This window comes from Gobio gobio, assembly GCF_949357685.1.
Source record: "Gobio gobio genome assembly, chromosome: 12".
Classification (NCBI taxonomy): domain Eukaryota; kingdom Metazoa; phylum Chordata; class Actinopteri; order Cypriniformes; family Gobionidae; genus Gobio; species Gobio gobio.
The window spans coordinates 12,435,745-12,463,186 of record NC_137105.1 but is presented as its reverse complement, the minus strand read 5'-3'; the positions used below and the strand labels follow the sequence as shown (position 1 = coordinate 12,463,186).

The following is a 27,442-nucleotide window of genomic DNA, read 5'->3' as shown; positions in this document are numbered from 1 at the left end:
AGCATAGCTTAGCATAGATCATTGAATCTGATTAGACCGTTAGCATCTCGCTCAAAAATGACCCAAAGAGTTTCCATATTTTTCCTATTTAAAACTTGACTCTTCTGTAGTTACATCGTGTACTAAGGAAACAACGGAAAATTAAAAGTTGCAATTTTCTAGGCCGATATCGCGTAATATCATTGCACCGCTGCACTCATGGTACGTCTCAAAGTTCCTTGATTATTACGCAGGAATGAGAGTATAGTTCCTAGACAAATCGCAAGTTTTCATTTTCCGTTGGTCTTAGTACACGATGCAACTACAGAAGAGTCAAGTTTTAAATAGGAAAAATATCGAAACTCTTTTCTCATTTGTTTGAGCGAGATGCTAACGGTCTAATCAGATTCAATGATCTATGCTAAGCTATGCTAAAAGTGCTTCCGCCAGACCAGGAGATTGGCTGAATGGATTCAAAAACGGTAAAACTCAACTGTTTAACTCTAGGGGAGTTGGAAAATGAGCCTATTTTCAAAAAAAGTGGAGTGTTCCTTTAATGTTACACAACTGAATTATAATACTGCACTAGTAGACACATTTTTAGCTAGTATAGCACACATTAGCATCTTAAATGCTAAGCATTAAAAGCTCCTTCAGCAAAGTATTATAATATTAGCTTTCTCAATCCACAGCCTAAGCAAATGCTCCGCTCTTCTCCACATGGTAACCCATGTAATTTAAATTGTTCTAATAATTCCAACATCATTGAATATTAAACTCTATTAAACACAATCAAGTCCCCCCCTTTCTCATCTTGCTCAAAAATACATCAAATAACAACATTAGGCTGCGTCCGAAATCGTGTACTATCGAGTAGGTACTACATTTGAATTTGAACGAACTTCGCAACCGTTAAAAAGTATGTTCTGTGTAGTATGAATGAATGTAGTATGAATGTAATCCGGACGTACTACATCCGCCATGTTGTCATGATCATGTGACCTACCAGTGTCAATTGCGTCCCATCACCTTCATTCATAAATCATCTCCCGTGGCCTCATGGGATAGTAAAGTGTCCATCGTATGCACACTTCAGAATCTCGCCGAAGTAGTAGGTCATCCGGGTATTGTTCGCCTACTGTTTTTCGAATACTATGAATTCGGACATACTACTCTGTCGGTGTACTGTTTTTCATATACTATTTAGTAGAGAAGTATTCGATTTCGGAAGAAGCTTTACTCTCTCTTGATTTAGCCATATGCAAAGCATGCTGGGAACTAACAAGCCCCGCCCAGTTTCAGTTGATGCAACACAAATCATTCATGCAATCTCAACACAAACAAATTAATTAACTTCAATTTGACTTATATTTAAGTCAAGTGGCAAAATGTATAGCAATTGTGTTTCTTTAGCTCATTTTAATTAAGCAATTTGAACAAGCAGTAAAACATTTTTTTTCAGTGAATGTATTCACAGAAACTATAATTTTATATTTATAGTCATATTAAGCAGCCACACTTTCACTAAAAGCATCTTGGTAACACTTTACAATAAGGTTTCATTAGTTCTACAGCATTAATTTAAACATGTTCAGTTAATACATTAACTATGTTAACAAATGAGACCTTATTGTAAAGCCTTATATTTTCTGCAAATCACTTTAAATCGTATTTCAATAAAGCTGAGAGAAGGTATCCCACAATGTGCAAAATATCCACAGCACATCCTTCCTGGTGGATGTTCAAGAAGTGATAACCAGAACACCCACGAGCAGGATGTAGTGTCTACAAACCCTCTACAAATAGAGCGTACCTCCAGGAAATGGTGTCATGAGAAAACGTGGTGACATAGGTAGGGGAAGATGACCATCACAGAATAAAAGCTATATCTGTCACTACAAACACACACACCCAAAAAAAGATTTGCATGAGAAAGAGACTCGTATCCTGTAAATAATGAGTCACAGTGTCTGAAGATGCTCGTTTGCATCTTCATCTGTTTAATGAAATTGAAAATGATTGCAGTTCAATCTCAAATCACTAACCATACTGCAATACAAAGCTAAGCATTTCTTAAATCAGCCTTGAATCAGATTTGTAGTCTCTGAGGAATGTGCACATGGTGAGGAGGTGGGTGTTTCTCAATCCCACTCACTTACTTTAAGGAAACATTGTAGACAATGCATATGTCAAGGCCAAAACAACTGAGGGAAGAATTATTTTTATAACATTTACTAACAGACAAAAGATGGTTCAATGATTAAAATGTAAGAAGCGCATGATTTCAATCTAAGTAACAAATCTTGTATGGATTATGTTTTTCAGGTTTACATTGATATTTTCCCACAGAAACTTGAAAGAACAAGACTTGATACTGTGTATATAGGGGTGTAAAGATACCCTCATGTCACAATTCGATACATTTCACGATACTGAACTCACAACACGATATTATTGAGATACTCAATGACATATGGTAAAAGGTTAACAAAAATGTACTGTTGATTAAAATGCTAAATCTGGTATTACATCAGGGGTTGACATGAACAGGCTTGGACTTGGTGCTGGTAACCCAAATGCACAGGACAATGGTGACGCCAGAATAAAAATATAATGGTTATGAATTATGAAATTATGAATTATTTTAGATGAATATGCTTGCACTCTGTCACTGACTAGAAATATTAAAAATAATGCAGGTCCCTTTTTACTGGAAACATTAGGGATTATCAGGACCCACAAATATCCCCCTATTGCATTTTTATTATATTCAACATTATATAGAAAATCGATGTAGTACTGACACTAAAACGTTTTTTTTTTTTTTTTTGCGATATATTGTGACATGGTATATTGTTACACCCCTAGTATACACTGAGAAGTGAGTTTTAAAAAATATATAAAATGACAATAAAAATTCCAATAACAAATTATATTACAATTACACAAAATTTGGTGTAAAATGGTAATAAAAGTACTTTGATATAGTAGTGAATGATTGCCATATTCATGTTATTTAAATAACAAATATCTATAAATCCCATGACCTGTTGTATCATGATATGCTTTGATACTTTTTAATTGTTTTTTTAAACTTACATTTATTTCATGACAGTATGAAAATAATTATATTTTTCAAACAACATATAATAATTCATAACAAATCAATACATTTAAAAAAAGACTATTTAATGCACTGACTATGGCATACACGTAGGAATGTTATTTATATTCATAAATTATACACATATATTATTTTTGAAGTACTTACAGATTTTGTTCGATTTGTGTTTAAGACGCCATTGACTTCCATTGATTGTATTCTGTCACCATCTAGTGGCGGCTGCATGTCATTACGCTCTCGATTTTCTCTCTTGGACGCTCGTTGTGGTTTTACATCCGGGTCGTTGAAGTCGGGGTCCTATCGGTTGGCGTAACGGAATGGACAACATGTTACAATTCATGAAATTAGTCGGACAGCTAAAAGTGAGTGAAATTCGTATTAATACATTATTTTGCAGGTTAACTTATATGCAACATTAACGCTTGCTTGTGTTACAGCGTGTACCACGAACAGGATGGGTGTACAGAAGCATCAAACAGCCTGAGAGTGTGTCTGATCATATGTACAGAATGTCAATAATGGCTTTAACAATACAGGACATCAGTGTCAATAAAGAAAGGTCTGTATGAGGGGTCGTAAAATCGAGGATTATTCGCATATATGTCGACTATTTATTACCTGTTGTGTTTATCTGAATGAGGGTTGACGGTTTAATCCACAGCATCATGAGTTTATTCACATATGATCAAGAAAAAGATGGGGGGAAAAATCCAGGTTGTAACTTATCCTCTTCGGGTTGTTGTGTGCAACAACGTTGTAACGGTTTTTCGATCATTTCCATAAAATTGCGTATAAATCTATCCAAACAAACACAGATCCTCATTGTAAGAGAATCAAAAGTTTGTGTGTCAACAGATGCTAAAGTATGATTGGTTTGTAGAGATTTAAGGCGGGTCTTATAGAATAACGTTAACGAAAATAACTTCATACTTTTTTAATTAACCATTACAAAACGATAGACATGGTAACAACAAAACAAAAAAGACAAAAATATAACGTACACAGACACAGATAAGCTCTCAGGGTAAAAAATAACAACAACAATGTAATAAATGTACACCAGAGGACAAAATGGTTGTATATAGAGATACAGTTCATTTTGATTCATTCACAATTGTTCGGTTCACTTAGACTCACCTCATTTGTTTAGTTAATTTAGATTCATTCTCATTTGTGCACTTTATTGAGATTATTCACATTAGCGCGGTTCATTTAGATTCATTCTCATTTGTGAACTTTAATGAGAGTCCTTCACATTAGCGCGGTTCATTTAGATTCATTCACATTTGTGTGAATCATCTAAATTCATTTACATGTGTTCGATTCATTAAGATTCATTCACACTTGTGCAGTTCATAGTTTTAGCCACACTTGTTTGATTTATTTACATTCATTTATTCTTTTTCAGTTTGTCTAGATTCATTCAAATACGCTAGTCAAAGGTTTAATTTCTTAAAAAAATGGTTGAGGCTTATGCATAAATGTTCAATAAAACTAATTTCAAGCAATATAAATTGTACAAAATGTGTACATGTCTTTACAAGCTTAATAAAACATTTATTTTTTTAAAAAAATTATAAACTGTGCAAAGTAAATAATTATCAAGAATGAGTGGGTGTCTCTAAACATGAGCAGTTTGTTTAGATGGATTTATCTCTTCTCTTCACAGATGCATGAAGCTGGCTTTGGTTCATGACTTGGCTGAGTGTATTGTGGGAGATATTGCTCCAGCAGATAATGTTAGCAAAGCAGAGAAGCACAGAAGGGAAAAGGTATGATGGATTTAAGTAAAATTTGACATTTGAATTATTTTGTTTGTGTACACAATAAACATTGAGAATCTTTCTCTTTAGGAGGCAATGGTGCATATCACAGGCCTGTTAGATGATGGCTTGCGGAGAGAGATTTACAACTTATGGGAGGTCAGTTAATGATCAAAACGAAACAACTGGACCAAGTTCTTCTTCTTTTTTTTGGGGTTCGGAATGGCATTATAAACTGCATGGACTACATCCCTCACAGGAGTATGAGACTCAGTCCAGTCCAGAAGCCAAACTGGTGAAGGAGTTTGACCAGCTGGAGATGATAATACAAGCTCATGAATATGAAGAGTTAGAGGGCAAACCTGGAAGACTCCAGGAGTTCTTCACCTCCACTGAAGGTTTGATCTTGATTTCTAACTTCTACACGTTCAGGATCCAATTTTGCAATAATTTATATTTCATACTTGCAATGAATGATTTAAATGCAATACGGGTGATTGCAAAGTTTGACCATCGTAAAGTGAAAGTTTTATCATTTACACGTTTTTAAATCCTGCCAGTTTAAACATTCAAGCGATTTTACTGTTTATTGTTGTTTATTCAAGGCAAGCACATGATGACAAAACAACAAAAGACAAAGAGGAAAATCAGCTTTAACAAAGATGAATTATATTTAATACAGTGAAAACTATGCAGTGCTATTTTACATTTGATTATTCAATTTCTGTACCTCCTAAATACTACTGTTGGAACTACCTGAAAAAGCACTGTTTACTTGAATTTTATTAGTTAGGCTCAAGCACACTTCCTGAAAAGTGAAGCCAAAACGTCTCGATCGCCTCCAGGTGGTTGGTCCCAGTAGAGCTCATAAACCCCGCCCCCTCCATGTATTCTAATGGGACGCGAGACAAATCAAATTACACTTCACATACATTTTTTTCCAAAGACGGTTTCTATCATTTTAGGTAGTTTTTTATCACACTTATGTGTTTTGTTTTTTAAAATAAGTTTGGTTTTAGTTAGTTTGGTTGATGCAATAAAAATGGGGGTGTGACGTCATGATTGACAGCTGGGACTGAAAACTTGTCACTTTTTTTCGGGATTTTCGGGAGATTGGAGCTTTTAGCTTTCATTTCTACATTTCCAGAACTGTTTATTTCACATCGACATAATTAATTGTTTTGCAGTAAACTGTACTAACGGATACTGCGGGAGTGTGGGCGGGGTTTCTATATCATCACAGTTCTACTTCCTGCTCTCTAATGCACAGACTCAGGTCCCGAGGTCACTACTGCGCACACACAGGTCCAAAATCAGCGCCATATTCAGACTTTGGCTTTACTTTTCTACCATTGAAGATAGTAAAGGGGTGTCATCCATCTTTTTTAGTTTATGGTTAGGCTAGTAGCTTTTGCTGTGGTATTGAAATACTTAGTTCCCCTTCGAGGGAACTCGAACTGCGTCGTCGAGTGACAACACTCTGGGAACGCCCACAGCGTTACGCATCTGAAGTATGAATGAAATCAAGCCAATCTGATTGGTGGTGCGTCGTGACGTAGTAGATGACGGCATACCCGGAAGATACAAAAAGGAAGCTGATGCACACACACATTAGCTTTTTTGCTCTTCAGCGAAGCGCTATATGTAAAATTGTCTGTCTATTTGGTGTTGTTTTGTCAAATATATATCCAAGTTCAAGATGACTAGTGAGCAACAGTTCACAAGGTGTGTGCACCCGTGTCCGCGCTTCATTTCGGGCACGGACACACACCTTTTGTGTGTACAATGCCTGGGCGTGCAGCACGCTAAGGCGGCTCTCGAGGGAGCCGCCTGTAGCGAGTGTGAGAAGCTGCCGCTCAGGGTGTTGCGCTCACGGCTGGCTGTGTTCGGCGAGACCGGCCAAGCCCGCGAGCCCCAGGGTTCTGGGCCCGCTGTTGCTGAGGCACGGCGGCGCCGTAGATCATGGGGCTCGCAGCGGGACCTCGTGACGGGATATGGGACTGCTGAGGCACCTTCCCTATCCTCGTCCGAGGATTCCGATGTTCTCCCGCCCCGTGCGGAAGCCCGCGATGCGGCTTCTTCCCGCGGGGTGGAGAACCCGATGCTTCAGCTATCTGGCTCTGAGGAGTCGGATGTGCTGAGCGTCGAGGCGGGTACTGTGGAGCCTGAGCCATCGCTTCACGCACCCGCTCAAGAGGAGCTAGTGGAGGTTTTGTCTCGCGCCGTGGCCAAGTTAAACATCCATTGGCCACAGGAAGAACCGGAAATCCAGCCGCCCAGTAAGCTGGATGAACGGTTCTTCAGGCGCAAGCCTCAACCTCCACGCCGGGGTCTGCCTTTTTTCCCAGACCTACACAATGAGTTGTGTAGGTCTTGGGATAAACCCTATTCGGCCAGATTAACCAGCCCTCCAGTACTCGACTTCGGTAACGTGCTGGGGGCGGCCGAACAGGGTTATGGGACACTGCCTAGGGTAGAGGAGGCTCTCGCGAGCTACCTCTCTCCCGAGGCCGCTTCGTCCCTGAAGACCCCGGTATTGCCCGCCAAACCAGCGCGCGATACATCAGCGCTGGTTGGGAGGGCATATATGGCGGCTGGGCGGGCTGGTAGTTGCCTGCACACTATGGCGGTGTTGCAGGCCTACCAGGCCGACCTCCTCAGGGAGCTCGACGAGGGCAGGGGCCCGTCTCCGGACGATATCCTCGAACTAAGGAAGGCCACCGATTTGTCTCTCCGCATCGCCAAGGAGACGGCCCGTTCCATCGGCCGCTCCATGGCAGGTATGGTGTGTGTGGAGAGGCATCTCTGGTTAAACCTGTCGGGGATGAAGGAGAGAGAGAAACACTTTCTCCTGGATTCCCCGGTCTCGCCTTCTGGGCTTTTCGGCGGTGCGGTCAACACCGTCGTCGAGAGGTTCCAGGAGGTGAGAAAACAGGCGGCGGCCTTCCAGCAGTATCTCCCTCGTCGATCCAGCTCTTCGGGGAAGGCTGTCTCAAAGGGACAGCCTCGGCCGTCTGCTAGCTCCTCGCACCGGCAGGTGCAGAAAGAGAGCGTTGCTTCTCGCGCCCCTCCTGAGGGAGCTTGGCAAAAGAGGCGGCGCTCTCGTGGCAAGCCTTCAGAGCCTAAGGTCGATCTGAGGACCGTCCTTCAGGCGAAGAAGGCTGCCACTAAGCGGTCCTAGCTGCGGCTGGACCGCTCAGAGCTGCCCCCCCCCCCCGGGTTGGAACGACCGAGGTCGTCTTCCCCCCGGAGCTCTCGGGAGATCAGTGCTGTGTTCCCGCCGTCACAGACGCTTCGGGCCTCACTGATCTCCCGCACACGCGCGCTGTCTTCGCTGCCTCCAACAGGACTTGCGGCTGGACAGCAAACGTGTGCACCCACCGAAAATCGTTCCCGACTTCTCCCTGCCGGTCAGCCGCTTCAGGGGATCGGGAACGAGGCTCGGTTGACACCCGTGGCCAGCCTCGAGAGGCTGGTTCCCTTAGTAGATTATCTTGGCGCATGGACATGCCTTCCGAGTGTATCTACATGGGTCCTGCAGACTGTAGAGCTGGGTTACAGACTGCAGTTCGGTTCTCCTCCCCCGAAGTTCAACGGGGTGGTCCGGACTGTGGTCGGCCCAGAGCAGGTTCGGGTTATGGAACAAGAAGTACAGGCCCTGTTAGCCAAGGAAGCCATAGAGCGGGTTCCGTTGGCGAACAGGGACTCCGGGTTCTACAGCCGGTACTTCATAGTTCCCAAGAAGGATGGTGGGTTGCGTCCAATAATAGATCTCAGGCTTCTGAATCGGTCTCTGAGGAGATTCAGGTTCAGGATGCTCACTATTCCAGCCATCGTGAGTCAGATCCAGTCCGAGGACTGGTTCGTCACGATAGATCTAAAGGACGCATACTTCCATATTTCCATCCTTCCAACCCACAGGAGGTTCCTGAGGTTCGCTTTCGGGGGCGAAGCGTACCAATATCGGGTTCTTCCCTTCGGCCTGGCACTCTCCCCTCGCACCTTCACCAAGTGTATGGATGCAGCACTGGCTCCGCTGAGACTCCAGGGCATCCGTATACTAAATTACATCGACGACTGGCTCATATTGGCCAGATCGCGCGAGATGGCGGTTCGGCATCGAGATGTCGTTCTGGCCCACATAAGGTGCTTGGGGCTGAGACTCAACACGAAGAAAAGCGTGTTGACGCCCTCCCAGAGGACCACGTTCCTGGGAGTCGTATGGGATTCCACGTCGATGCGGGCACGTATGTCTCCCGCACGCGTGGAATCCATACTGGCGAACGTCTCCAGAGTGAAGTCAGGCCGCAGCCTCACTGTGAAGCAGTTCCAGAGACTGCTGGGGCTCATGGCAGCAGCGTCCAACGTGATACCTTTTGGCCTGCTGCATATGAGACCCCTACAGTGGTGGCTGAGGGCCAAGGGGTTTTCCCCGAGGGGAAATCCGTTTCGTATGATCAGGGTAACGCGCAGATGCCTTCGTTCCCTCGTCATATGGCGGAAACCTTGGTTCCTGTCCCAGGGGCCAGTGCTGGGAGCATCATGTTGCCGGAAGGCCGTTTCAACAGATGCCTCCCTCACTGGTTGGGGCGCGGTCATGGAAGGCCGCTTTGCGAGAGGTCTGTGGGAGACCCGGCATTCTTCATGGCACATCAACTGCCTGGAGATGCTGGCGGTCTACAAGGCTCTGAGGAGCTTTTACCCGGACCTCCGTGGCCACCATGTCCTGATACGCTCAGACAACACTTCGGTTGTCGCGTATCTCAATCACCAGGGGGGTTTGAGGTCGCGCCCTCTATGCAGACTGGCGCATCAAATCCTCCTGTGGTCCCAGGGGAAGTTATCGTCCCTCAGGGCGATTTACATTCCCGGGGACCAAAACCAGGGAGCAGACATCCTGTCGAGGCAGGGGCTGAGGCCCGGGGAGTGGCGACTCCACCCAGAGGTGGTGGAGGCCATGTGCGAGAGATTCGGCCCAGTGGAAGTGGACTTGTTCGCGTCTCGAGAGACGTCCCACTGTCCACTGTGGTTCTCTCTCAGGCATCCAGCCCCGTTGGGACTGGACGCCATGATGCAGACGTGGCCGAGGCTGCGTCTGTACGCATTTCCCCCGATCACTCTGCTCCCGGGAGTTCTGGAGCGGGTCCGCCGGGAGGGCATCAGCCTGCTCTTAGTAGCACCCCGGTGGCCCACTCGAGTATGGTTCTCGGACATCATAGCTCTGCTAGACGGCTCTCCGTGGCAGGTTCCTCTGAGGAGGGATCTGCTCTCTCAGGCAGGGGGCACAATATTTCACCCCCGGCCGGAGTTGTGGAGCCTCTGGGTCTGGCCCCTGAGGGGGCTCGGTACCTAGAGGCAGGCCTGTCAGCAGAGGTAGTCGAGACCTTACTCAGCTCCAGGGCTCCTTCTACCAGGAGACTGTACAGCCTCAAGTGGAATGTATTTTCCACTTGGTGTAGAGAGCGTGAGGTGGATCCAGTTAACTGCCCAGTGGCTTCAGTGCTGGAGTTCCTCCAAGATCGCTTCTCCGCTGGTCTTACCCCGTCCACCCTGAAGGTGTACGTGGCTGCCCTTGGGGCTTTCCACGCACCTCTAGGTGATGGACCTTTGGGGAAACACCACCTGGTTGTACAGTTCCTCCGTGGGGCTCGGAGGATGAGGCCGGTAGCTCGCTCCAGAGTCCCAACCTGGGACCTGGCGGTGGTTCTGGAAGGGCTGGCTGAGGCCCCCTTCGAGCCACTGGAGCTGGCTGAGCCTAAGAACCTGACCTTGAAGGTGGCCTTTCTACTCGCCATTACCTCTCTGAGGAGAGTGGGAGATCTCCAGGCTTTGGCGGTCACGCCAACCTGCCTGGAGTTTGCCCCTGGCAGAGTAAGGGCCATTCTTCACCCTAGACCGGGTTACATTCCCAAGGTTCCATCTCAGGGAGCCCGGTCTCTGGTTCTTCAGGCTTTCCATCCCCCTCCCCACCTGACGGCGGAAGAGGGGAGACTTCATCTGCTCTGCCCGGTCAGAGCTCTGGGTATTTATCTAGAGAAGTCTTCCCATTGGAGGAGGTCAGACCAGTTGTTGGTGTGCTTTGGCTCACCCAAGAAGGGGCTGCCTGCGTCAACTCAGACGATCAGTAACTGGATCGTCCAGGCTATAGCCACGGCTTATAGGGTGCGCAATTTGCCTTCACCCATGGCCGTGAGGGCCCATTCCACCAGGAGCATGGCTTCTTCAGTGGCCCTCCTTTCTGGCGTCTCGCTTCAAGAGGTATGCGAGGCGGCCGGGTGGGCCACCCCGCACACCTTCATACGTTTTTACAGTCTGCACCTCCCGGTGACGCCTGGTGCTCGAGTTCTTGCGTCCTGAGTGTGCCTGGGTCTCCAGCTTCACACTGGGACGTGGGGTGATTTCGGTGTGGCCTAGTGGGTATTAACGTTCCCAGAGTGTTGTCACTCGACGACGCAGTTCGAGTTCCCTCGAAGGGGAACGTCTCGGGTTATGACTATAACCCTTGTTCCCCGAGAAGGGAACGAGACACTGCGTCTCGTCGCCACACCTATCACGATTAGAGCGCTTGCTTCATCGCAAAAGAGCTAATGTGTGTGTGCATCAGCTTCCTTTTTGTATCTTCCGGGTATGCCGTCATCTACTACGTCACGACGCACCACCAATCAGATTGGCTTGATTTCATTCATACTTCAGATGCGTAACGCTGTGGGCGTTCCCAGAGTGTTGTCACTCGACGACGCAGTGTCTCGTTCCCTTCTCGGGGAACAAGGGTTATAGTCATAACCCGAGACGTTTTCTTTAAATAGTAAATAGAAAGCAAAGTTATATTTGTCTCCCCCCACACACTCTTTTTTGCTGATCTGAAAAATGATCCGATCAATGACTAAAAAAATACAATATGATCCGAACCATGAGTTTTGTGATCCATTTCACCCCTACTTTATATTGCATATTGGTATCTAGATCAGGGGTGTCAAACTCAGGTCTGGAGGGCCAAAGCCCTAAATAAACACGCATGATCCAGCTACTCAAGTCCTTCAGGATTATTTGAAAACTACAGGTATGTGTGTTTGTTTGAGCAGGGTTGAAACCAAACTGCAGCACTGTGGCCCTCCAGGAGCACAGAACCTGGGGAACGTTCAAGCTCAAACCGGTGCGCACCGTTTTGCTACGGTTTCCGGGTTGAACAACATGTTTCCTGGAAACGGTGTGCAACGGGGTTTGACATATAAGTTTTCTCTTGTTCGGTGGGTGTGTCAAAAATGTCAGCCCAATCAGCAGCAACATGTATATAAACCACGCGGTATTAAAGAGAGGTACTAATGTGTGCTGCAGCTCGGTATACGCAACAATTGAAGATATGACATATTTGTCGTTTTATAGTAAAAATATAGCATATCAACATGATGTAGTTGTTTATATTTTTAGCTTCATTGCAAGGCAAGTTTATTTATATACCAAATTTCATACACAATGGTAATCGAGTGCTTTACATAAAAATTAGAAAGAAATGAAAAGGTATTAAAAAGTAAGAACTAGAAATAAAATGATTTCAATTAGAATTGATTACCAGGAGATAAAAAAGTTAATTAAATGGGATGGGGATGTTCTCTTTTATTCTGGACGGCAAGGGCAGTGACTGCATCAAACGTATTTTGCAGTATTACAGTTTTTTTTTTACAATAAGCTATGACAATTTTTTCAATACTTTTAACAATTTTCCTAAACTCTTAACGCAGTTAGCACAACATCTGTCTGTGTAGGCTATACAATTAACATATTTTGTGTTGCTTTTACACAAAATGCATACAGTTAACACAAGCTCAATTGCCCAAAACAATGGATTTTTACTGCCAAATTTACCAATGCTTTAACACTGTATGTCAGAAGAGATAACACCATGTTCTAAACCCTAACCTTATAAGCTAAAGTTATATCTATATCCTGTATTTTATTTAATTGTTACTGAGAAATAGCTGATTGAAGTTATGCAGAGAACATAAGAGAACATGTTAGGGTTTTGGTAGACATAGTGTACTGTGTTAGTGAATTATTGTATTTTGAAAATTAGTGTTGGAGTTTAGTTTACAATGTGTGGTTTTGAGCATGAAATTAACCGTTTCGGCAATTGTGTGATGTAGGTGTGTTGGTGCGTTAAGAGTTTAGGAAAATTGTTAAAAGTATTGAAAAAATTGCCATAGCGATCGTAAAAAACTGTGAACACGTATTTACACCGTTTTCCTTATGCTCTGAAAATTCTTCAAAAAAGAACACAAAGAATGGCCTTCTCAGCTGCCATAGTTGCTACTCTTCCGTCATCAGAACAGGGTGTTCACCCAAGCGGCAACCTCCCGCAGTTTCTCTTGAAGCCAATACGGAAGTGACATATACTGCAATTCGTCGACTGGCCACTAGGGACAGGCTCCAGAAGGGAGCAGAATCTCATTGAGCCCCATGTTAAAATGGCCAACTTTACAGCAGATTAAAACATGTTTACAAACATGTTTACAGCCTGGTACAAATTGTGGTTTTGGTCTATACGGCTAATTTTGCCCTTCATGACAACTGTGAGGGGGGTGAATTTTTTTATAACTCATTCGCTTACATTATATAAAGCATTAAAGTTCTGCATAATTAAGGGCGTGGCCATTTCGAGTGACAGGTGGATAGCCATTTATCTGCTGTCTGTTAGTCATTGCGTCACTCCAGCTCCGCCCACGTCCCGCCTTTTTGCCCATTTTCTGTTATCCGGGAGTGACGCGCGATGACACGCTGCCAAGATGGCATCGTCCATACTTTGCGCTTCAGAACGGCTCATCAGAATCCTATGGGTGACGTCACGGACATTACGTCCATATTTTTTTACAGTCTATGTGTTCAACGCACCACCGTTTCGGTGTAAAAAATGTTTTGGAACGTTTTGTCGGAGCCCTGATTTCACCAAGTGATTCCAACCAATCAGATTTGAGGGAGAAGTTTACAGTTTATGTCAAGTTTAGGCTTACAACCAGGGTTAGGTGCGTCTACATCAGTGTTATTCACCTGTCAATTTATGGATAACTTATGGGTAGGGTTAGGTTTAGGTGTAGGAATATGGTTAGGACTACATTTTCAGACCGGAATCAACCAGGATCAATGCTTCTAACTCTGCAAAATCAGGACGTGCGAGTTTGGCACCCGTGATCCAGACAGATAAAGAGACCTTTGTCTTTTGGACATACACTAACTCTTTTGACCGCTATAGGACTCAGGTGTATTTTCCTCTCTCATCACAGGAAGGTTCCATCACCCAGAGGTGCTGGGTCTGGTGAAGAGTTTGAATGAGGAGAGAGCTCGGCATATCGCTGCCAAAGGAGATAGTTCTGCTGAGAAGACCACTGACACAAACTCCCACACCCTTGCAACACCATGATCTCCATTCCTGTCACGCAATGAAGCTACCTCCACACGTCTGTGCACAAGAGTGTTTATTTAGTCGAGATGCACTGTTTTATTATAATCTTCTTTCATTGTACAGAAGCATCGTTTGTGGCTGTGTGATGTCCCCGTCCTGTTTGTTTGAACGTTCTGCAGGACATGATTTGATTCCACGGTTGTAATTTTATTGATAAAAATCAATCTTTTTATCAAAACCAAATATGTGACGCTGTTTTTTTTTTTTTTATCCTTACAGAAGTAATTTTTTTGTTTTGATCAGCATTTTACTGCCTTCCTGTATTACATTCTTTAATAAAAAAGAATGTTTTATGACCACTGAACCTGATTTTACTTTGTAAAACGCATCAAAACACAAGAGAAATGCACAACTCATCCTAACTTTCAAAATATGTTTGTAAACACATTCAGTTCTGAATTCAATGCAGTTCTTTCCAGAGAAAGTGGAAAGCAAAGCATAAAGCAGGGGCTACAAAAAAGTGATTCGAAGGTCAACATTTTTGCAGCGACTTAGCCACACTTTACCGTCTTAATGATGAAATAACAGTAAAATTAATCTTCATGTTATGGTTTATGATAACGGTTCAGTTCACCTTTATTTCATGACTGATGAGCCAGGACTTGGTGACTTTGCAAAAAACGTTTAATGAATGCAGCTCAACACTGAGTATGCATTTAAAGAAAGATTTCTGTTATGAAATCCTTTTCCTTAAAACAACATTGACTTAAATATCAATGTTAAAGATGTAAAGCTGCAACACATTTTACACAAATGTATGAAGAAAAGACAAAAACAACAGGACATAATAAAGCTATAAATTTTTGGTCAGTGACAATTATTGTTACCAATTCAAAACTAATAAACTGCAATAAAACATGAATCCATGTTCTATAATTAGCTGTTTGCATCAGCAAATGTGCTCAAGTTGTGGGGTATACAGCAGGAATAGGAGCATTCACAGATTTATGACAGAAAAAAAGCAAGTTAACATCAATTTTGTTAAACATACTTTCAAGTACTTCTCTTAGGATTGGATATGCAGTCATTATTTTTGGTCCTGGAAATGTATCATGCTTTGTTACTGTTAACACAATGTCGAGTTAGTATAAATAATGATAAAGTAACGCAGGACTACACCAAAGGCAGTCTCCTTGAAAAATATACATATTTTGAAGAAAAGTTATACAATAAACATGCTCCACTTGGTTGTTTTCCTTCCATACAAAAGATAATAAATACTTTGGATGGATAATCCAACAGGGGCCCGTTTCAGAAAGGAGATTAAGTGAAAACTCTGAGTATGTTAACACTGAAATAAGGGAAACTGGGTTTTCGGTTTCAGAATGGGAGGTATGTCAAACCCGAGAAAGCAGGGTGAGTCAACTCAGAGTTGGTTGAACCTCCTTATTGAAACGGGCCCCAGCACACATATGAAAGGCATGTATTATCATGGCCCCTGGTGCGATTTTCACTGTGGTCTCCAGACCACTAGGGGGCATCAGAGTTCCACCTGTTGACTTTTAACTCCTTCAGCATGAGCGCTCACTTCTCTCGGTTATGTTGTTAGTAGGGGTGTCCTGGGCGCTGGCGTGGGCCGCTGACGACAGGACCTCTTCAAAACTACCTGCACCTCCCGTTCCTCCAACCTTTGACTGCTTGCAACACAAAACTCTCATAACATTGGATAGTGTGGTTGACATCCAGCACAGTGAAGTTGAAAACTCCCAATGATAAGCAGATCAATTATTAACAGCGCTGAACTAAAGGACAAAGTTAGTGTTTGACCACTAAAAAGGTCATTTTATGTCAGGCTTACCTTAATGTTCGAAACTGTGCTTTCGACTTTCTCCTCAAAGGACTTGAAACTAGGGGAGTTCCTGTAGAATAAAGACAAGATTATGTTTTATGCATTTCACTAAACCCAATTCTAAACTTGGTCCATTCAATAGGGGTCCTAACATCCTCTCCAGTTTTCCAAGTTTTTTGTTGTGTAATGAAAAAGTTGGTATATGCAGGTATTACCATTATTTACAGTTTTTTAATGCAACACAACCACAACAGTTTATAAATCTGACACACCAACACTCAACAATGTACTGTTTCATACATGCATATGTGATATACACCGATCAGGCATAACATTATAACACTGATTATCTCTTCATCATGGCCCTTGGGTGGGTGGGATATATTGGGCAGTAAGTGAACATGTCCTCAAAGTTGATGAGTTAGAAGCAGGAAAAATGGGCAAGCGTAAGGATTTGAGCGAGTTTGACAAGGGCCAAATTGTGATGGCTAGACGACTGGGTCAGAGCATCTCCAAAACTGCAGCTCTTGTGGGGTGTTCCCGGTCTGCAGTGGTCAGTCTCTATCAAAAGTGGTTAAAGGAAGGAACAGTGGTGAACCGGCGACAGGCTCATGGGCGGCCAAGGCTCATTGATGCACGTGGTGAGCGAAGGCTGGCCCGTGTGGTCTGATCAAACAGACGAGCTACTGTAGCTCAAATTGCTCAAGAAGTTAATGCTGGTTCTGATAGAAAGGTGTCAGAATACACAGTGCATTGCAGTTTGTTGCGTATGGGGCTCCATAGCCGCAGACTAGTCAGGGTGCCCATGCTGACCCCTGTCCACCGCCGAAAGTGCCAACAGTTGGCACGTGATCATCAGAACCGGACCACGGAGCAATGGAAGAAGATGGCCTGGTCTGATGAATCATGTTTTCTTTAACATCACATGGATGGCCGTGTGCGTGTGCGTCGCTTACCTGGGGCACCAGGATGCACTATGGGAAGAAGGCACGCTGGCTGAGGCAGTGTGATGCTTTGGGCATTGTTCTGCTGGGAAACCTTGGGTCCTGCCATCCATGAGGATATTACTTTGACACGTACCACCTATCTAAGCATTGTTGCAGACCACACCCTTTAATGGGAACGATATTCCCTGGTGGCTGTGGGCTCTTTCAGCAGGATAATGTGCCAGTAATGTCTTGGTGCCAGATACCACAGCACACCTTCAGGGGTCTAATGAAGTCCATGCTTCGACGGGTCAGGGCTGTTTTTGCTGCAAAGGGTGGACTAACACAATATTAGGAAGGTGGTCATAATGTTATGCCTGATCGGTGTATGGTGTCACATGCATACATAACATAAAAGAACAAACATGCAAAGCAAGCAGTCGCACACATTTACCTCATTGCAGGCATGCTCATTGAATGGCGTATAGAATAGCTGTCCCATGAAAGCATGGCCAAGCAAGAGAGAGGTTCAATCATCATCATGGACAAAGAAATACATTGCAAAAAGACAAATAACATGCTCATAATTAAAGAGCTATAATTCTAGCTATATTTAAGTGTAGCCTGCCACAGTAGTTTTCACTACATCTACACTACCGTTCAAATGTTTGGGGTTGATAAGATTTTTGTAATTTGTTCCTGTGATTAAAAAGTTGAATTGTTAACATCATTACTCCAGTCTTCAGTGTCACATGATTCTTTTTTTGCTGCTCAAGAAACATTTCTTATTATCATCAATGTTGAAAACAGTTGACTGCTTAATATTTTTGCAGATTTTTCAGGATTTCTTTATTGAATAGAATGTTCAAAAATCATCTATTTGAAATATAAATCTTTTGTAAAATTATAGATGTATTTACTGTCACTTTGTATCAATTCAAAAAAAGTATACAATTCTTCCAAAAATCTTACTGACCCCAAACTTTTGAACGATAGCGCACAAGCCAGTGACTTTTCAATGGGCTATATACAATAACTATCCCATAAAGGCAAATATTCCTGTAATAGCTATACTGGGAAGAAGGTAACTGTACAGATCATGTTGCACTTCCTGTTTTATATGCATAATGAAAACATCTACTCTATCTAAGCAGGAGGAACAAATGGCTTCTGCTATTTCTTTCATAAACTATCAAAACACTATTACATGCATTATTTGTCATAAATAGTTCACAATAGCTCTATATTGATTCGCTGAAAATAAAAATAAATAAGACCTTCTTATAATGCCAGACACATCGAACCATTTCAGATCTTCTAAAGAGTTTACGACTCCACACAATGTTTAGCTGATACTCATTGAAATGGTATTGAAATATTCATATTAACTGCTCAGATATTTGAATGACCCTTCACACCCATATTGATTATTTATGGAAGCACCGTGTCTGAGTCCTGTCTTGAAGTCAGATTTAGTTTCAGCACCATCACTGTTCTCATGCATCATGCAGATGCTAAAAGAAAAGCAGCTATCGCTCATCTCTAACTGGGATCTATGAATACAATATCTTACCCAATAGAATATGACCTTTGGTGCGCATCAGAGATAGGGAAAGAACATTGTAAATTATTTTTGCTGACAGATTATAGGCCATGCAACAACATTTTTGGTCATATGAGACTCAAACCATAGTTTGAAGACATATAAAATGCATGCAGTTAGTTAAGAACAACTATACTGGCAGAACTTTCAGGTTAATTCACTGGGCATAGAATCAGATCAATTTTATCAGAATTATATACAAACCTCAACAGCAGTTGAACCCCATTCAATTGATTTTTTAAAAATGTGGTCACACAACTTAAGTTACACTTAAAAATGTCAATGGCATTGCATTAGAAAAAAAAAAATGAACCAAATGATGCTTGAACTTTTCTCAGAATTCGTTTTTAGCCAACTGGTGTTATAAAGGTGCCATGAACTGGCTTTTTTGATTGTTGTCTGAGGTCAACTTATGACGTTCGCGTGGTTTTTACATTCAGAAACATCATAATGAATAAGTAATAGGCTATTTTCTGCCTTGGTTTTGAGGCTCTCTGAAAAACGCTCGGTTTTGATGGGCATGCCGCACTGAAGACTTGGAAGTAAACGCCCACGGCTACGATTGGATAAGATTTGCATATTTAATGAGCTTCAGCTCCCCTCAGTACATGTGGGAATTGTTTTGAAAGCGTCTGGGGAAACACTCACAGGACTCGCAAAATATCTTTATCAAACAAACACAATGATTCATCTCTCATCCACCCGCGATTGATTTGAATGTTGTCGCCCGATCAGTGAATATAACCGCGAACCACACACATATAAGCCCCGTTTGCATCGAAATTACCCATAACTATTTGTACCAGGAAAATTTTTTCCCCCAGACCTGCTACTGCCTGCGTTTCCACTGCGGTCTGAAGTACCGTGAAGATTAGGCAAATTAGTCCAGAGACGTGGGACTGCACGCGACTGTTCCTGCCAGTTAGCGACGGACAGTAATAATTTTTGTGCGAAACTGTCTGCAACAATAACAAGTATGGAGGAGATGCAAGCAGCGCTGCTTTTGCTAGTTATATATTGGTTTACTAAAGATGTAATTAACAAAACGGCGGAAAAGAGACAAGCACTGATAGTAAAGCGTATTCTGAAAGCTCGTAAAGCTAGATTTAAAATCAGACAACTTATGTTATTGTCAGCTATTACGGACATTGACCGTGCGATTGCTGAGACAATGTGTGCTATCGGACCGAAAGAGCAAGACTGATATTTACTGAACGCAGAACGCAAGACTTTTAAAAATGCCGGTTGAAATAAAGTGCTGCGTGAGCTCAACCAATCAGCATGTTCAGCGCCCAAGTCCCACCCACGAAAGTTCCTGAACTTTGAAAATGTACTACCTCGTAAGCAGGGCCGTTGGAGGGGGAAATATTTACCCGGAACTTCATTTAGACCCTGGTTCCTGCGGTCGAAACACACTGAGTACCACCCCAAAGTTCCTAGTTCCTGGGGAAAGTTCCTGCGGTGGAAACGCGGCTATACACACACACAAGTGCGCACGCAAGAAAGGAATGTTATTTCACTATTTAAGATAGCCCATCGGCAGGCTGAAAAACACATAGCCCCGGGGACGTTGGGCTTTAAAAAAAAAAAGTCTTAGCCCTGCCCCATAACGTTACAAGTTACAAGATCACGAATGAAGCAATAACACTTAAAATAGAGGATTCTCCAGCCTGTGACCGCGTGTTAAGGTAGATTACAAACGATCTGTAACAATGCAATACTAACACATATAAAAAACATGTTTTACTCATATAAGTGTGTGTTGCACCGTTCCTGTCGGATCCAATATAGGAGGCTCAGCATTGTGTTTTAATCTCAATATGTCTGCAAATCCAGTCTCGACCTGTATCTCGTTTACAATCGATTCCGTGGTCAAATGAAGTGAACAAACGCAATGTCTTACGCACGTGAGCTGGAACCGGCATGTTTATTGCTCCACGAGTCGGTGGACGGGCTTGAGGCGGTGCTTCTGCATCCTATTACGTCAGTGGTCGACATATTCTGAGATCTCTCGTCTTCTGGGCCTGGTGTCTATAAAAGCTTTTCTTTGACTAACAAGGACGTTTTCAGCTCTGAAACTTACAGGATATTCTTATATCACGATGAACTTTTATATATCAAAGGCTCAAGGGAAAGTTGATTTCTCAATTCATCACCCCTTTAAGTTCTTTTTTAGTGGATGCATGAAGTCGGTTTCCCTCAAGTTCACACACATTAAAAGTGTGCATCTACTGCAATGACATTCATACATTTTAAAGTGTGACTTAAGTGTCCAAATACTTTTTATGAAATTTGCTAATGGACATAATCCATTCCCAATACTGCCATTTTAGGACTGATGCAGAAGGCTGAACACAGCACTCAGGACACACAGAGAAACTCCATAACTGTTATAATAAGATTTATCCTTATTTAAACAGAAAAAAAGTGATTTTTTGAAGAAGAAGATATTGGTAAACTCCTAAGAAGCAAAACGCATTACCATCATACAGAACTATGAGCTGTATCCTCATGCGCTCTGCTGCTATAGCTAGGAGCCGATGAGCATGCAAGGCTACACATTGTTCTTTGAATGTTCACTGCAAACATGAGGTAGAAACCCCTCAGAGAGAAACACATGCAGAGAGACAGCGTTACACACTGGCAACCAAACACACATACCTCCTGGGATACAGTACCTGAAGGCCATACATGCTGAAGTAAAATAAGGTAATGAGGTATTGGGTCTACAGTAAAATCAACACTACTTAGAACTGGGCATCATGCATTGATTTTCACTATTATATCTCTGTAATTCATTGATGAATAAAACTCTGTCTTTAAACACACTAATAAGAGAATATAACATAATGAAATATCCTAAAACAGTTCTGAAAATGTTCTTTTATTTTGCCAATTATATATTTTTAATCTATATTTTCTTTTGTTTTCTAGTAAAAATACCTAAACATCCTTAAAACAAGAAACATTTAATTTGATAAGCACTAATACAAATTATAAATAGGTATATATAAAAGAAAGAATACATATGCTGTAATGTGAATAAACATACATACATATTCATATACGATTATTAGATATTAGGAAAAATAAAAATGCACAACATATTTTTTCTGACAACAGTCCTATTATATTACATAATGTTGTTTCTCAATATCTAGTTTTAAAAATATATATTTATTAAGAAAAAAAGGCCAATAATTAAAGCATAAAGCGGCGCCATCTTCAGTGGGATGTACCAGGTAACCACCATAGACATTGAGGACAAGTCCCCCCCAAATAATTGGATATGGCCAAATTGTCCCCCCAATATTTGATATTTCTTAATGCTGCCCTCCATTACGCACCACGCTGCTTGTTGTTAAGGCGACAGACTGTTAAAAGGTAACATTTTTTGGCTGGTCTGTCTGAGCAGTCTAACAGTGCTTGTCAATGTCAAAGTAATGGCCAATCAGATCAAAGAAGGCAGGACTTACTATTCACTGAAGTGAAGACGAGTGTGAATTCCATCGCGGTGCTTTTAATTTTTACAGTGAAAGAGTGTGTGCGTGATAAGATACAGGTAGCTAAACATTTAAGTTTTATGATGGATATGTTTAATTAGACCTGGAACTTATTTAACCATTCTCAAAAAAAAAAAAAAAAAAAAAACTTTGGTCCCCTCCCATGTTCAAGACATGGTTACGGCCTTGGGTTGTACTGTTATTTAATGCGTTTTTGGATTGTTCTGCTAATGAAACACAGCAAAAATATATTTCCAAGAAATTTCAGGAGCTTTGTACAGCAGATGTCATTGAAAACACGGTAAATCTATCCCTCACAGCTTTGCTTTCATACCTGTCATGGAGCTGCTCTCAATAAGGTCTATTATAAAATAACTCAAACAAACTGTCAACAGCCAATCATTTATCACCCTGTTGTAGCTTGTGACACTTCTGAAAGCATCTGAAAGTCTCAACCATCCAGGAGCCAGTGAAGAGGAGCTGGTAAATTCTTCATGCCAGCACAAGCTCTTATTTCTCTGCGAGCTGGACCTGCCCCCAATCTGGCCCACTGAAAGCTGCTTAAATGAGGCTTACATAACACAAACATGCCTCTCAAACAGACTGTCCGAGGTAAACGCCTCAAAACCACTGCCATTTCACTGTGCAACATACATAAACATGTGAACTATGCGTTTGTGAGAAATCCCTGCAGACAAAAACAGGAAATGATGGGACAGCAGAAAGAGGCAGAGGGGGAAGTGACATTGTACCTCATATCCCCAAACTTCCTGGTGATGGCAGTGCCCAGGTTACTGAAGGCAGCTGAGGTCCGCTGTCCTGCCGTGCTCAGGGTCTCAGATGTCTTTTTGTATCTGCCAGAACAGTACAAAAATAAGAAATATTGTCATTGATAAATAAAAGTAGAAAATTGATAAGAACAAAATATTTCTGAAAAATATGTAAATACACAACAAAAACATTTATTTTTTTAACGTTACAGAGTTTACAACACACTACATAGCATATATATATATATATATATATATATATATATATATATATATATATATATATATATATATATATATATATATATATATATATATATATATATATATATATATATATATATATATATATATATCAACCATATATATATACATATACATATACACACACACACACACACACACACACACACACTCAGCAAGAAAAGAAGCATCCCTTTCAAGAAAAGAAGCATCCCTTTTTCAGGATACTGTATTTTAATGATAATTTTGTAAAATCCAAATAAGCTTTACAGATCTTTATTGGAAAGGGTTTAAACAATGTTCTTCACGCTTGTTCGATGAACCAAAAACAATTATTGCACGTGCACCTGTGGAACAGTCCTTAAATGGTAAATGGTAAATGGACTGCATTTATATAGCGCTTTTAACAGACCAATGGCCATCCAAAGCGTTTTACACATTGCCTCACATTCACCCATTCACACACCGACGGCGGTGTCAGCCATGCAAGGCGCCATCCAGCCCGTCGGGAGCAGCTGGGGTTAGGTGTCTTGCTCATGGACACCTCGACACTTGGTCAGGTGGAACCGGGGATCGAACCACCAACCTTCCGGTTTGTAGACAACCTACATGAACCACTGAGCCACTGCCGCCCTCTGCCGCCCTGCCGCCCTCTTAAGACACTAACAGTTTACAGGTAGACAATTAAAGTCACAGTTCCAATAACTTATGCTATGTCTACATTAATCCGGATACATTTGAAAACAGAGTTTTCGTTTCAAAACGCTCCCCGTCCACACTAGCCTTTTCAATCGTTTTCCAAATGCTGCTCATCCACACTGAAACGTCTGAAAATGCTTAAAGGTCCCATTCCGCATGATCCCATTGTTCAAACTTTAGTTAGTGTGTAATGTTGCTGTTAGAGCATAAATAATACCTGTAAAATTATAAAGCTCAAAGTTCAATGCCAAGCGAGATATTTTATTTAACAGAAGTTCCCTTTCAAAGCCTACAGCGAACGGCTGGCTTGGACTACATCCTGGTACTTCCTTCTTTAATTACGTCAGTAGAGCAGTAGAACAGACTAACCTCCGCCCACAAAGAAACGCGAAAAAGGGGGCGCGGTCTTGTTGCTGTCCCACGTGGAGAAGCGGACGTGTCGCGTGGAGAAAAGGAACTGTTGCGTTGAGTGTGTTTATCGCCATGTCGTCGAGACGCTGTTATTTTCATCCAGGAGTCAAATCACCTTTGTTTGGCTTTCCCAGGGACGCTGTAGAGATTATTGAACGCATACATCTCTCCGTTAAGAGGCGTGACCTTTCCAACATGCGCTAAGCTGCTGTCGAATCACAACACAGGAACTGCTGGCACCTGCGCTAAGCTGCGGTCGAATTACAACACGGTAAGCGCTTGCACAATCAGAACTCGTTACGTGTTTCTGAAGGAGGGACTTCATAGAAAGAGGAAATCACCAGCCGTTTTTAGGACAGTGAAAACAGCGGTACACAGATAAGTACATTGTATGAAAAATACTGTGTTTTTTTACACGCGAAACATGAACACATGTTATATTGCACACTGTAAACACAATCAAAGCTTCAAAAAAACACGAAGAACGGGACCTTTAAATCACCTTACTGCGCTGATACAGAGAGATGATACACCTTACTAAGATGATACAGAGAGAGCAGACATAATAAAGTTCTCACGCTATTCTTCTGGCACAATCAGTTTAGTGGCAAAATAAACCACTCACTGTTGCGCTCAAGTCACACTCAAAATCTTATGGGCTAAAACGCAATAGTGGTCATGTTTTGCTGCATGTAAATTTTCACTCGTCTTTTCAGCAATGTAATAATAAGACTCTACAAATGAACATTTATCTGTAGTATCACTATTAAAGTAAATAGCAGGCACAATAATGCCGGTTTAACCATAGATATTATTAGTACAATATGAGTTACATGACTAAACATGCGTCATCGTTTTCAAATACCTCCGTTTTCACAGTCCACAGTCCAAACGCGGAAACAACGTTTGGGAGAGCATTTTAAAAATCTCAGTTTGGACGGAAAGCCAAAACAGAGAGAAAAAAATGTGTTTTCAAACGAAGAAGAAGACTCGTGGAAGAGAGGAGTAACATCTCACACACAGCAAGAACTGACAAATCTGCTGCAGTCCATGAGGATGAGATGCACTGTAGGACTTAAAGCAACTGGTGGCCACACCAGATATTGACTGTTACTTTTGATATTTTGAAATTTCACAAGTATCTGAAATTAGGTGTTATAACCTTATTTTTTCCTCAATAAACACCTAATTTCTGCTTATTAATAGTTAGTAAGGTAGATGTTAAGTTGAGGTATTGGGTAGGATTAAGGATGTAGGATATGATCATGCAGAATAAAGCATTAATATGTGCTTTATAAGTACTACCGGTAATCAACAGTCAATATCCTAGTAATATGCAGGCTAATAGTTTATGCATGCTAAACTAGTTAATAGTGAGAATTGGACCCAAAACCCAAAAGTGTTACCAAAACCCATCACATTTTAGACAGCAAGTTAATCTAAACCAGTGCACTGAAAATCCGAACAAAACCCACACATTCAATAACATTTTACACATACAGTATCCAAAGTGGCTGAAGTGGCTCATTATGATCAGTCACAAGACTTTAAAAGCCTACAAAAAACTTCCTTTGGGTGTTCCTCAAACAAAGCTATCATATGACTTCAGAAGACTATAGTACTGGATTAGTTCTATAGAGACATTATGTTGTTTCTTTGGCATTTTAGGAGCTTGATCATTCCTATTTACCTTCATATTAGGGAAAAGCGCAGCGTGAATGAAAACTATTGTGTTCTATGGAAGACAGAAAGTCATACAGGTTTGGAATGACATGATGGTGAATAAATTAAAGAATGTTTATTTTTTGGGTGAATGCTACAAGGTACATTTTGCGGTCTAATTATGTGAGGTGGATCACATTGTGGTTCACATGCTTTGTATAATTGCACATCTAGACTAACACTCTAATCCAGACTAATACAGAAATCATCCATATCGGTCAGCAGACGCCATCTGATCGGTTTGTCCCTCTCAGCCCACAACCTCCACGCCATGGCAACTGCAACATGAGAAGGGCTATTCATCCGAGATGCTAGTTACCATGTTACTATAGTAACTTAAAGGTATAGTTCCCCCAAATATGAAAATTAGCCCATGATTTACTTACCCTCAAGCCATCCTAGGTGTATATGACATTCTTCTTTCAGAAGAATACAATCAGTTATGTAAAAAAATGTCCTGGCTCTTCCAAGCATTATAATGGCAGTGAATGGCTGTTTCTGTTTTGAAGTCCATAAAAGTGCATCTATCCATCATAAAAGTGCTCCACACGGCTCCGGGGGGTTAATAAAGGCTTCGGAGGCTTCAGTTTCTGAGAGGAGTGCTGCAGGCTTGGTCCTACGTCATACGATGGAATGCCAGTCTCTCATGAACGTGCGTACAACAGTTAGCGTTTAATGTTATTATAATGATTAAAATACTAAACAGTAATACAAAAAAAAAGAGAAAGTGTCAATAGTGAAAGATAATTCTGGGGATTTAGAATGTTAGTTTATAGAATTGTTCTATAAGTACACGTTCTAGCACATTTGATCTGACAATATGTACCATAGCTTACATACCATGTAAATCAATCCACCATAGCTAATGAGAATGACAACAATCTCAGAACAATTTCACATTGGTGAAGTAAAAAAACTTGACTGTGGGGTTTGAAAATACGGTTACACTTTATTTTACGATGTCATTGTTACAGTGTAATTATATATTTAAGTAGCGAGTAATCAAGTCTGCAAGTCTACATCGAGTAATTAACTACATGTACTTACTATAGGGTTATGGTAGGATTAGGGTTTGGTTGAGGGTTAGTTGTGTGCAATTATGCATAATTTACTGTTATTACTATGGTAAGTATATAACATAAGGACACTAAATTAAAGTCTTACCGAAAATACGAAATACTCTCTTTAAAAAAACAAAAAAAAATAAAATAAAGGGATAAATCTATATTTACTAACCCATAAAGTCATTCCAACCTGATTTTTTCTCTCTCACTCCAAAAAAATGGAACATTTAACAATCTTTGTGGAGATTTTTCCAGACAATGACCAACCTCCCAAGCCCAAGCATTTGCATTATTGTTTTCTTTCTTAGATTAAAGGTGTACTATGTAACATTTTTTGTGTAAAATATCCAAAAACCACTAGGCCAGTGTTATATATTATGTTCAGTTGAGTA

At 41.7% G+C, this 27,442-nt stretch overlaps 2 protein-coding genes across 9 annotated transcripts in view; one reads left to right on the top strand and one right to left on the bottom strand.

The window, feature by feature from the left end:
• Nucleotides 1-3,374: 3,374 nt before the first annotated feature.
• On the top strand, nt 3,375-14,328 carry hddc2 (HD domain containing 2). Its single transcript, XM_079830709.1, has 6 exons — nt 3,375-3,465; nt 3,541-3,662; nt 4,773-4,875; nt 4,957-5,025; nt 5,126-5,264; nt 14,142-14,328. The coding sequence occupies exons 1-6, from the start codon at nt 3,421-3,423 to the stop codon at nt 14,276-14,278; spliced, it is 615 nt and encodes a 204-aa protein (XP_079686835.1). The 5' UTR covers nt 3,375-3,420; the 3' UTR covers nt 14,279-14,328.
• Nucleotides 14,317-27,442, bottom strand: part of tpd52l1 (tpd52 like 1) — a 29,143-nt gene continuing 16,017 nt past the window's right edge. For 2 of the 8 annotated variants that reach the window (XM_079830705.1, XM_079830701.1), the window contains 4 exons: nt 22,894-22,995; nt 17,490-17,528; nt 16,119-16,179; nt 14,870-15,954 (listed from right to left, as the gene is read on the bottom strand). In XM_079830705.1, the coding sequence (XP_079686831.1) occupies nt 15,832-15,954; nt 16,119-16,179; nt 17,490-17,528; nt 22,894-22,995 (325 nt within the window). In that variant the 3' untranslated portion in view covers nt 14,870-15,831. Of the gene's footprint in view, nt 15,958-16,118; nt 16,180-17,489; nt 17,529-21,286; nt 21,333-22,893; nt 22,996-27,442 lie in introns of all 8 variants that reach the window. The other 6 variants (XM_079830708.1, XM_079830704.1, XM_079830706.1 and 3 more) reach the window with 6 other exon arrangements.

What these genes read in the sequence shown, in the direction of transcription:
- hddc2 (XM_079830709.1), top strand. Translation starts at nt 3,421, where the DNA reads ATGGACAACATGTTACAATTCATGAAATTAGTCGGACAGCTAAAA. An exon ending in AATTAGTCGGACAGCTAAAA is followed by an intron (nt 3,466 to 3,540) that starts GTGAGTGAAATT and finishes CTTGTGTTACAG; the next exon opens with CGTGTACCACGAACAGGATG. An exon ending in AGAAGCACAGAAGGGAAAAG is followed by an intron (nt 4,876 to 4,956) that starts GTATGATGGATT and finishes CTTTCTCTTTAG; the next exon opens with GAGGCAATGGTGCATATCAC.